The sequence below is a fragment of the Dipodomys merriami genome, unplaced genomic scaffold (genome assembly GCF_024711535.1).
Source record: "Dipodomys merriami isolate MVZ:Mamm:240054 unplaced genomic scaffold, mDipMer1.0.p SCAF_15, whole genome shotgun sequence".
In the NCBI taxonomy this organism is placed as follows: domain Eukaryota; kingdom Metazoa; phylum Chordata; class Mammalia; order Rodentia; family Heteromyidae; genus Dipodomys; species Dipodomys merriami.
In genome coordinates this window covers 11,189,511-11,201,567 of record NW_027202826.1, presented here as the reverse complement: position 1 = coordinate 11,201,567, position 12,057 = coordinate 11,189,511, and the positions used below count along the sequence as shown (strand labels likewise).

The 12,057-nt window shown below is 50.9% G+C and overlaps 1 protein-coding gene across 6 annotated transcripts in view; it reads right to left on the bottom strand.

Annotated features, from left to right (window-relative positions):
- The window catches only part of Trim2 (tripartite motif containing 2), a 109,672-nt gene that overhangs the window by 81,784 nt on the left and 15,831 nt on the right, over nucleotides 1–12,057 (bottom strand). For 2 of the 6 annotated variants that reach the window (XM_070022223.1, XM_070022224.1), the window contains exon 1: nucleotides 9,781–9,880. The exons of 2 other annotated variants lie outside the window; for them this stretch is intronic. In XM_070022223.1, the coding sequence (XP_069878324.1) occupies nucleotides 9,781–9,810 (30 nt within the window). In that variant the 5' untranslated portion in view covers nucleotides 9,811–9,880. Of the gene's footprint in view, nucleotides 1–1,790; nucleotides 1,813–2,236; nucleotides 2,383–9,780; nucleotides 9,881–12,057 lie in introns of those variants that run through there. 2 more of the 6 variants (XM_070022231.1, XM_070022228.1) reach the window with 2 other exon arrangements.

Here is a 12,057-nt window from a genome sequence, read left to right as displayed (position 1 = left end):
CTTGTATGAGGTGGTGAGGGCTGTACACAGTGAGCCTGACCAGAAAACCCCACCAGGAAGACATCCCAGTAATGTAGATAGCCTCACCCACACTCACCAATCCCTACTTACTTAATCAAGGAGAAGGGAGGCAAAGGTTTTTGTTTTATTTTTTGGGCCAGTCCTGGTGCTTGAACTCAGCACCTGGGCACTGTCCCTGAGCTTTTTTTACTCAAGCTATCACTGTACCACTTGAGCCACGGCTCTACTTTTGGCTTATTTAGTGGTTAATTGGAGATAGATAAGGAGTCTTATAGACATTCCTGTGTGGGCTGACTTCAAACAGTGATCCTTAGATCTCGGTTTCCTGAGCAGCTAGGATTACCGGCGCAAGCCATTGGTGCTCAGAGAGGGGGGTGTGTGTGTGTGTGTGTGTGTGTGTGTGTGTGTGTGTGTGTGTGTGTGTGTGGTGTGTGTGTGTGTGTGTGTGTGTGTTCATAAAAACATGGTGTGTGTTGAGCTAAGGTGCCCAGAGAGGGGTGTGTGTGTGTGTGTGTGTGTGTGTGTGTGTGTTCATAAAAACATGGTGTGTGTTGAGCTAAGGTTGTGGTAAGTCTACATATCATGAATCATTCTTTCTGGATCAGTGTCTTTGAGCTGAAGGGCAGGTATGGCTCTGCAAGGAGAAATCAAGTGGAAATAAGAGCCTAGAGGTCAAGTACCACAGGTAGGTAAGTGAGCCCCACACAGCAACTGCTCTGGCCTCCTGTAAAGGAATCTGGAAATACAAGTTGTCCTGCTACAAGCCTGCAGAGACGCTTTAGAAACACAGCAGCACAAATTCATCTCGGTTTTAGAACAGTCGAAAAACTTTCACCTAAATAAAAGCACAGATGTGTATTACAGCCACAAGATCAACCAGTGATACACGCACGCCCTAAGGACTGGCCCTAGGCTTTGGAGAACCCGGAGCCCTCCCCACTCAAACATTAACTATTTAAAAGGCGTCTGCGGGCTGGGGCGGAAAGCGCGTGGCGCACTGGTTCTCAGCACGCACGATGCCCTCGGTGGGTTTGATCCTCAGCTCCCCAAAGCAAACAAACTTAAGAATAAAAAGCATTTGAATCTAAAACCGTTCATTCCATAAATTAAGCCTCATAACTGGGGGAGGGGGGCCTTGCAGGTGGAAGGCGACTTGGGGCGCACAGGAGTCTCAGGGACAAACTTCCTCCCCGCCCCACCCTTCATCTCCCATGTCCGCAGCTCGCCGTGGGTCAAGCATTTCCTCAATAAATGCACTGACGGAAGGACCACGCAAACCCTCAAGAAGCAACCCCTCCCCTCTCCAACGCACCGGGACTGTGCTGAACGAGCTTGGCCCAGGTGAGAGTGGAAATACGCAGGAAGGAAACCTAGCTGCGCCGTCGGCCCCGGCGTGAGAAAACGACCCCGCGCTTCTGTTAAAACGAAACAGAAGAAAGAAACGCACGAAGGCAGGCCGCGTTTCCCGCGGCACCGCAGCCAGGGCGGGAAGAAGGCAAAGCATCTTTCTTTCCCGGTGCCAGATAACTCGACGAGGTTTACCTGGCAAGCTCGGCGCCCCACGACAGGAGGGCAGAGGGCCCGGGGATGGGGGAGCCGGGCTTGGGGTGCTCCCCGCACCCCCAAAGGCAAAGGCAAGACCCGGCATTTCCGCAGCAGACCCGGCCCGCGAGGACCCGGAAGCGAGTTCGGGGCGCCCCCAGCCCGCCCACCCGGACCCGCTTCAGAAGGGGGGTCCCCCTGCGCAGGCAGCGGGAACCCCGACTTACTGCGAGACGGTGACTCTCGCTCCGGGAGGAGCTCGCGGGGTCCCCACCAGTCGGTGCCGGCGTCGCCGCGCCCCCCAGACCCGGCCCGGCGAGCCGAGGCCCGCAGCGCCTCCGGTGCGCCCCCGCCGCGCGCGCTCCACCGCCCGGCCCGCCGTTCTCGGAAGGTCAAACTCCTTCACCGCCCGCAGTAAATCCCCGGCAGCTGGCTCCCGGGGCAGGCGCGGGGGCGCGGAGGGCGGCCGGCCTCCCGGCGGGGCTGCGCAGGCCTGGGCTCGGGGGCGCGGCGGCTCGGCTGCGGACGGCGCCGGGCCGGCCGCTCCCATTCGGTCCGGAGCGGCGGGACATCTGCCTGCCCTAAGCCTCCAGGCAGCGCGAGGCCCGGATTAAAAGCCGCATTCCCAGACCCCGCACCGCCGCTAATCCCCGCGCCCGGCACGCAAACACACCCGTCGCTGGGTCCCCGAGTCCAGCTGGTGGTGTGGGGCGATGGCCACGGCCGCCCGCGGCCGCCCCAGGCGGGCCGGAGCCCCGAGCGGGCTGGGCTTGCCGATCCGCTTCCGAGAACGATCCCGCCACCCTGCGCCGTCCCCGCCCGGGAGCCGACTCCGGGGCCCGGGGCTGGGCGCGCGGGAGGACCGGGCTCACGGTGGGCCAGTGCGCGACTAAACGCGGGCCCCGGCGAAGGAGACGGGAGGGGGGCGGGCCCCCGAGTTTGCTTTAATTCCACCGAGTCCGCAGTGGTGCCGTCCGCAGCCAAGACGAGGCTTGACTGTCTCTCTGGGGCTTCCGTGTTCACTCTCACACAGATCAGGGTACCGGCGACGAGCCTGCAAGCCTAACCACTACCCAGGAGGCTGAGGTCTGAGGATCAGGGTTCCAAGCCAGCTGCTCTGGCAGGAAAGTTCGAGAGACTCTAATAATCACCAGAAAACCGGAAGTGGCGCTGTGGCTCAAGTGGTGAAGCCAGCCTTGAGTGAGAAAGCAACTGAGGTCAAGCCCCAGGACCAGCACAGAGAATGAAATGACATAACTTTGCCTTCCTTCCCTCCCTCCCTTCCTCCTTCCCTCCCTCCCTTCCTCCTTCCCTCCCTCCCTTCCTCCTTCCCTCCCTCCTTTCCTCCTTCCCTTCCTCCCTTCTTCCCTCCCTTCCTCCTTCCTCCCCCTTCCTTCCTCCTTCCCTCCATTCTTCCCCTCCTTCCTTCCTTCTCTGGGTATTTGGAACCCCTAGGCTCAAAGTCTAAAGTTAAGTGCCCTAGTAGACCATTAGCTGAGTCTTTGTCCCTGGAGGGACTCTGGAAAAGCTGTTATGGCTTTATTACTTAAAGAACTGGGACAAGGTAGGCTACTAAGTGTTTGACTGTTTGCTTTAAGATAAGAAGAGACATTGCTTGTTTGAGAAGTAGTTTGCCTTAGTGGAGATTGATACCTGTGACTCTGGCCTTTCTTAGAGCTCATGGTGATTGCTAAATGGACTATAGGATCAGAGGGCACACATTCAAAGCTGGGGGACTTCTCAGTTAATTCACAGGAACCACAAAAGCATCGTTTTGGGGGTTGGTTTGTTTGGTCAGTCATGGGGCTTGAACTCTGGGCTTTGGCACTGTCCTTGAGTTTTTTCTGCTCAAGGCTAGCCCTCTTATCACTTTGAGCCACAGCTCTACTTCTGGTTTTCTGGTGGTTAATTGGAGATGAGGGTCTCATGGACTTTCCTGCCCCAGCTGGCTTCAAACTATGATCCTCAGATCTTGGCTTCCTTAGTAACTAGGATTACAGTCGTGAACCACTAACACCTGGCACAAAAGCGTCTTTTAAGTTGCCTCTTTCCCTCCCTCCCTCCCTCCCTCCCTTCCTCCTTCCATCCCTCCCTCCTTTATTTTTGAGTGCCTCCAAAGGTCGGGAAAAGTATAAAATCTACTCGAGTTCCTTACAGGAATAAATGAAGGAAAACACCATAAAAGTGCATTAAAACAGAGTTTAAACTGCTAGAAACATAGGAAGTGCCTACCCTCCCCAGAGGAGGCCACGTTTGTTTTGAAGACTGAGCCGGCTCCTAGAACACAAGCAGGTGAAAGATCTGATTCTAGATTTGGCTGCCTGAGCAAAGTGGGCAATGCTATTGCCTGAGGGGCCAGGGGTTAGATCACCTGGGGACTGTGAACTAAGGGTCTTGATCTTTTATCTGGCAGCTGGAGGGCCTTCTCAAGGATTTCAAGTGGGCCAATGACTTAATTAGATTCATATATCAGAAACAATAACAATAACAGCATTTCTCACACATATCAAGAGAGGCCAACCTAGGAAAGGTGTGGAAGTGGGGGGTGGAAGGCGGGGAAAAGCCTGCAGGGTTAGAGCAAGGGTGAGCGCTTAGGATTTGATGTCTGGTGCCGGCAAAGGAGGAGAGCTGTGGACTCTCACCCAGGATTCCACCAGATAACAAGGTAGGGGGAGGAGATCATTCAGCAAGACAGAAAAATGATAGAGTACAAGCAAGCGTATCCTGAAGAAAAGAATGATGAGTTCAATTGGAAAAACTGAATGATGTTTCCATGAGATATGTGAAACATAATGTCCTTTTGGGTATAGACAAAGATTTGTATGGCATTTGGGGCTTTCTGGCCAAACACTGCCGATGAGGTTGTGCCATTAGAAATAGCAAGTATATAAGCCAGGCGCCAGTGGCTTATGCCTGCCTGTAACCCTAGCTGCTCAGGAAGCTGAGATCTGAGGATTGTGGTTTAAAGCCAGCTGGGGCAGGAAAGTCCGTGAAGACCCCACCCCCACCCCTGCTCGCCCCAGTAGTGGGGCTTGTCTTTTTGCACACCACTTTGATCCACAGCACCACTTCCCCAGGACAATCTTATCTCCAATTAACCACAAGAAGACCAAAATCGCTCAAAGTAATAAGAGTGCTAGCCTTGAACAAAAAAGCTCAGGACCAGTGCCCAGGTCCTGAGTTCAAGCCCCATGACGGATAAAAATTAAAAAAAAAAAAAAAAAGAAAGAAAGAAAGAAAGAAAGAAAAAGAAAAGAAAGAGCAGGTATATAGAAAAATTAACTCTACTAGTTTTCTGGGCTGCTATATACTGAAATGCCACACCGACTGCTCAGATCACAGAGCGGGGCCACCGCACCGTGTGTGGGCTGTACACGTGAGATCAGGCTTCCTGCAAGTTCAGAGGAAGGACCTGTTCCTGCCTCTGGCTTCTTGGAATTCCTTGGCCTGTGGCAGTGTCACTCTGATCTTCATGTAGTATCCTCCCTGTGTGTCCTGTGACTAGATTTCCCCTTTCCATAAAGACACAGGGGCCCATCATACTCCAGTACTGCTATACTTATGTCTGTGCCCCTATCTGTTAAGTCATTTTTCCCTCATTTCGACACAATACCTAACATAACCAACTTAGAAGGGGGAAAGGGTTTATATTGGCTCATGGGTTCAGAGATTTCAATCCATAGCAGCCCAGTGAGTTCTGGGTGGGGCATCATGGTTAGGGACACAGGGTAGAGAGGGCCTGTTCACCGCACAGCAGCCAGGAAGCAGAGGCACAATGGCAGGCTGCATGTGGGCCCTGCCTCGCGGTCAAGGATGCGCCCCTGATGACCTACCTTCCTCCTACTGGTCCGACCTCCTGAAGGTTCTACTACCTCCTACAGCATGGGCTTCTGAAGGACATTCAAGGTCAAATCTATAAGCTGGACACCAGTGGCTCATTCCTGTAATCTTAGCTACTCAGGTGGCTCAGATTTGAAGATCTCAGGTTGAAGCCAGCCTAGGCAGAGAAGTCCATGAGACTCTTAATCTCCAACTGACCACAAAAAGCGAGACGTGGAGGTGTTCCTCAAGTGGTAGAATAGCAGCCTTCATCAAAATGCCAAGGGACAGAGCCTAAATTCAAGCCCTAGTACCAGGGTATGCTCACACATATGCAAAACACACATGCGTGCACGCGCACGTGCACACACACACACACACACACACACCCTTAAACTACAGCAACTTATTTCTATCTATCTCCTGTTTGGAAATTACCTTATTTCCACATAAAGTCACATGGTAAGGTCACAAACAATTTGGGGTTTCTTCCATCATTCTAAAGGTCACCTGGCTCTCTGTTTTTTGTTGTGATTGTTGTTTTTGTCCGTTGTGGGACTTGATCTTAGGGCCTAGGCACTGTCCCCAAGTTCTTTTTGCTCAAGGGTAATGCTCTACCACTTAAGCTATAGTACCACTTCCAGTTTTCTAGTGGTTAGTTGGAGATGAGTTTCATGGGGGGGTGGGAATTTGGCTTAGTGGTAGAGTGCTTGCCTCACATGCATGAAGCCCTGGGTTCGACTCCTCAGTACCACATACACAGAAAAAGCCAGAAGTGGCACTGTGGCTCAAGTGGTAGAGTGCTAGCCTTGAGCAAAAAAAGCTCAGGGACTGTGTCCAAGCCCTGAGTTCAAGCCCCAGGACTGACTGACAAACAAACAAAAAGAGTCTCATGGACTTGCTTTGTTGGCTTTCAACAGTGATCCTCAGATCTCAGCCTCCTGAGTAGCTAGGATAACAGGCATGAGCTACTAGTGCCTGACTGTTCTTTAGATATCTTTAGGGACTTTCTGCCACTTTCCTTGATTCTACTACATTAGACTCTGGGTGACAAGGGCCGTTTTCCTAGGTTTTCCACAAAATGGGCCTGATGAAGAAATGATTCTACACTTGTCAAATCTTAGAAGACTTTTCGTGTATGATGTGGGGATCATTTTCAGATATACACTCCACCCCACATTCACTCTCAGCTCCAGACCCAGCCTTGCAGCCTTTAGTGTCTGTAACTTGGAGAATACTGCAGAAGGGGAGGTCTATACCTGTGTCTAACTCAAAGCCAGTGTATCTCCTGATCTGGGTGATCACCTATATATCCTTTGTAATATCCTCGGTAGGAAGCCAATAAACAAGTGTTTCCCTGAGTTCTGTAAGCCATTCTAACAACTGACTAAACACAACCAGAGACTCATGGGGACTTTTTTTTTTGGGAGGGGGGGGTCCGGTCATGGGCCTGAACTCTGGGCCTGGGCGCTGTCCCTCAGCAATTCAGCTCAAGGCTAGCACTCTACCATTTGAGCCACAGCGCCACGTCCAGCTTTTTTCCTTTTGGCTTATGTGGTGCTGGGGAATCGAACCCAGGGCCTCATGAATGCAAGGCAAGCACTCTACCACTGAGCCACTTCCCAGCCCCTCATGGGGACTTTCTATTGATAGCACAAAGTTAGGCCAAGTTCCACTGCTCCTCACCACACCCCTTGGGTTCTGGGAACCTTTCATTTAGAGATGGTCATTGGGAACACGTGAGACACTCTGAGGCTGGCAGTTTGCACCAGGGGTAGGGGAAGTCTTTGGGACCAAGCCGTTAGCCTGTAAAGTCTGCATCAGCTCTGGCTCGTGTCAAGAGTTGAGTTAAATTGTAGGACCCTCACTCAGGAGCGCATCAGAGATTGCAATGATATTAATGCCATCAGGATTTGTGAGCCGAGAAGCTAAATGCTGCATACCTATCCCAGACAGTCTGACGTTCACTATAGAGTCAGGAGTTCTATTCCTTTACAAGACAACTCCAAGGGGCGATGTAAGAGGCAACCTCAGAGATGCTTTTACTGGATGCTGTGAATTAACTAAAGTCCCCAACTCTGTGTCTTTGCCCTCTGATCTGAGCTATTCTCTGCCATAGTCCCTTTGCAATCACCTTGTTTGCAGGAGAAAAGCGAAGACTGGGTGAGACACCATTCAAACTACCATTCAAACAAATATTGTCTTATTATTATCTTAAAAGAAACAGCCCAGAACTCAGGAGAGCACCTTGTTCCTTTTCTGATGCAGCAATAAAGTGGTAACTCCTCCAGAACTCTTCCAGAGACAAAGACTGAGCAAATGGTCAGCCAGGCACACCTGTGACCTGGATGGCTTTAACTCTCCATCCTTCCCTCCACCCCTGCCCCCAACTCTTCCGACTTAACCTAGAGCCAGTGTCTGCATCTCTGAAGATGGCTGAAGATGTACTGAAGTGTTGTCTTCCCCTGGCTGCCGTGGAATAAATCTCCTTTCTCTGCCTTTCACCATGTCTCTGGATTTGGCACGGGAGGGGAGGTGAGGAGTGTCAGATCTACCTTGGAACTCCTGGGCCTGGAGTCTAAAAATCCGAGTTCAACTTTCGAGACACACACACACACACACACACACACACACACACACACACACACACACACACACACACACACACACACACACACACACACACACACACACACACACACACAGGCAACTTGGTTTCAACAACTCACTTCTTCCCAAGCTCTTGGAGCAGGCAAGGAGCCCATGTTCTCATTAGGAAACCACCTTGCATTTTCATATAATGGGCTCAAATATTCATGATGCTGTGCATCAAATTCATTTGAGAAATAATTTTTACAACCTGATCAAATTCCTCCAGAAGCCACAAAAGCGAGATGCCTTTAAACATGGTCTTTAAAGATAATAGATAGAAATTCCCAGGCTATGGAGAAGCAGGGCAAAGCAGAAAGCGTTAGATTTGAACACCCTGTGTCCGGACTCACCTTCTGCCTTATCTGTAATCTCAGCCTCTCCCTTTCAGCTTATCAGACCCTCTTCCAGATCAAACTGACCAGTTCCCTGACTCCTCACTCTGAGGCTCCACAGAAAAGCAAAGATAGCTAAGGGGTTCACACCTGTAATCCCAACTACTCTGAAGGCTGAGATCTGAGGATTGGGGTTAGAAGCCAGACTGGGCAGAAAAGGCCAAGAGACTCTATCTCCAATTAGCCACCAAAAAGCCAGAAATGAACAAGTGGTTCAAGTGGTAGAACACCAGCCTTGAATGAAGAGCTAAGGCAGAGTGCCCAGGCCCTGAGTTCAAACCCTAGCACCAACACATGAAGGCAAGCAAGCAAGGAAGGGAAGGAGGGAGGGAGGGAGAAAAGGACAAAATTCCCTGATGAAGCTGCATGGGTGGGTGTTTCTTCTAAAGTTCAGCAGGAGGCAGGGATTGCCAAAGCAACTCCCAGGACTTTAGATGGTCTGTCTCCTGCACCCTTCGCAGTTCCACATGACATAACACAAGCCTTCACTTTCCACGTCCATCCCTTTGTGCTGGGTCCAATGTCTTAGCTCAATAAATGGTGCATTCAAGATGATAAAACTAGATACCAAAGACCCGAAGCCAGAACAATTTTCCACCCTTCCGCACACAGGAAACCAGAAAGTGCCTTGAGGTGTGGCTGGCCAAATCCTGTTCAGGCTTCACCACCACCTCCTGTAGGGTCTTCTGGCTCCAACAGTCTCTCCCTCCTGCAGTCAAGGACAAACACTGTGTTTGCACAGGGCTGTTCCTTCATTCCAACGTCCCACTGCAGATGGCCACAGTACCCTTTGAGCACTTTTATGGGGCACTAAAACTTTACAGCAGCCTGCTGGGTCAAAAAGACAGGGTTTCCACATCTCTGAATGGATCTATTTATGACTGACAAGACTATTATGCTTTGCCCTTTGGAAATCCTAGCAGATATTAAGCCTTTTCAAAGGGGTCTGCTGAGTTCCACAGCTAACAGCTGCCTTACAGAAACCCCATATGGCAGAGCCGAACTGACTGAATAGCTAAGTTTGAAAAGAAAGGCCCCGCATCGTTGGGAAAAAACCAAATGCTTTGCCACGTCCTGCTGTCTCAGGGTGAAATCCACCTGTGTTTTTCCAAGTTGTTCCTTCTTTACTCCTCCCCTAGCTGGGGCTGACAGAGCTAAGAACCTCGGCACCAAACCCTAGTGAACTGGCCTTTCCTCTTATCTTCAGCAGGCAAAGTAACTGAAACCCGGAGGAAAAAAAAAAAAAAAAGCCCTAGCCATTCAATTCAATCACAGTTTGTTTAATCCCCGGGTCCAGGATTCATAGCTAGACCAGAAAAAGAATCGCCATGTATTTATTTCAAGTCATACTTACCCGTGTTCCATAGCGGCCACTCCTGGGCATCAGAGATGGGGCCCCAGCCTCTTCTGAAATGGGGACTCAGTTCTTCCCCGCAGCCTTCTAGACAATTGAGCCCATTCTAGTCACCAGGCTGCCAGTGAAAGGGTGGCCCTTACAAAAATACACACAGCTTGTCAGCACTGGCCAAAGGGGCGGAGTCCCGGCATCAGGGCCCAGGGAAGCCAATGACCAGCCTCTCAGCCCTTGTTTGCTTAAACTATTGTGTTTCACTCTGAAAGGAGACCTGGAGTAAGGAACTTTGAATGGAAAAGCCATGGCCTTTCATGTTTGTTTTTAATTTGAGGTTCTCTTAATTTCTGACTGTTTCTCTAACAATCATCAGTACAGGGGTAACTTTCTCGAGTCTCTCCTATGCCGGAATCCTGCTTTAAAAAGTCAGATTCTTACTTCTGACCATGGGACCTATCACCAAAAGGCCCTTTGACTCCCAGGTGAACATTCCCACCTCCAAACCTGTCCACCTGCCACACGGGCCACCTTTCCTTTTCCAGGCCACACCACCAACAGGCAGGCTGCAACGCGGGCTCCTGTGTGTGCTCTCTGCGCAATGCACCATGTCCTGGGTTTGTTTCCAAGTGCCCAGAAGGAAGCTTTTGTTACACATGCTAATTAGGCAGGCATCCAACCCTGGCACTGCCTGGCTCCATGTCCAGCCATGCCCTGTCCCCGCCGTGAGGGCAGCGGGTGGCACTGCACGGGGCAGTCTTGTGCTTCCCGAGCCCTCAGCAGGGCTCAAAGCAGGACTAGCATCCTGGCTGGAGGGCACGTTGGGTGTCCCAATTCTCCAGAGGGTGAGGACACAGCTGTGGGTGGGACCTCCTTGTCTCTCTGGGGGGCCACAGGCCTTCTCGGAGGAGCCAGCCGTGGAGACCCAGTTCCCATACAGACTGCAGCCTGGCTCAGGGCACATGGCATGGTATGTTTGGACAGTCTATAATCTCATTTCTCTAAGATCAAGGTCTGGAGAGTAGCTAAGACCTTTTCCGGCAGAACTTGAAGGTGCTCAGGACCTAAAGGGATCTATTGTTATTAGCCCCACAGGACCTCCCCTTCCATTGTGATTGCACAGTCAGCAGGTGAAACAGCTCCCAAGAGGTGTTAGGGCCCCCAGCACCCCTACGGGTCACCTGGGAGGAAGGCGGCGCAGGCTCTATGATGCTCTAAGAGCTTGGACTGGACGGTAAGAAGGGAGCCCTGGGCTCCTTCCATCAGTTCCACAGTATAGATGGGGTCTCGATGCCCATCCTGGTGAATTAGATCTGGACACAGTTATCAGGGCTCAGACCTCATGGAGATTGAGGCAGTGACGCCAGGACTCCAGGATCCTGGCCTCTCAGCTAGTGCTTACTATTATTATATTTCTTATGCTGGCCCAGAACTTGCACTCAGGGCCTGAGTACTGTCCTTGAACTTTTTTGCTCAAAGCTAGCGCTCTACTCCTCTACCACTTGAGCCACAGCTCCACTTCCAGCTTTTCTGGTGGTTAAAGAGTCTCACAGACTTCAAACCATGATCCTCAGATCTTAGACTCCTGAGTAGCTAGAATTACACGTGTGATCCGCCACCAGCACTTGGCTGATAGCTAAAATTTTTCTTTTTTTCTCTCTCTTTCTTTTTTCCTTTTTTTGTGGGTCATGGGACTTGAACTCAGGGCTAGCACCCTACCACTTGAGTCACAGCACCACTTCCGGCTTTTTCTGCTTATGTAGTGCTGAGGAATTGAACCCAGGACCTCATGCATGCAAGGCAAGCACTCTACCACTGAGCCACCTTCCCAGCCCGTCCTTGAGCTTTTATGGTCAAGGTGAGCACTCTAACACTTTGAGCCACAGCACCACTTCTGGTTTTCTGGCGGCTAATTAGAGATAAGAGTCCTATGGACTTTCCTGCCCTGGATGGCTTCAAACTCCAATCTTCAGTTCTCAGCCTCCTGAGAAGCTCGGATTACAGGTGTGAGCCACCAGCACCCAGCTTTTTAAATTTTTTATTTTTAAGAAAACATGTAGATTTTTGACAGTGTGGAAATGAGTATAACAACATCAAACGCAGTTATAGACAGTGACTCCGAAGCTGAGGAGCTGAGGTCTCTCAGGAGAGTAAAGGCAGCATAAGCAAATGAGGTTTGCACCTTGTTTTCTACTTCTCCAAAGTCATTGCTTCATAACGAAAGCCCATGTTTCTCTTCTGAGAAGTTTCCCTGTGCTTTTCCATCTTTCTCTATTTCAAAAG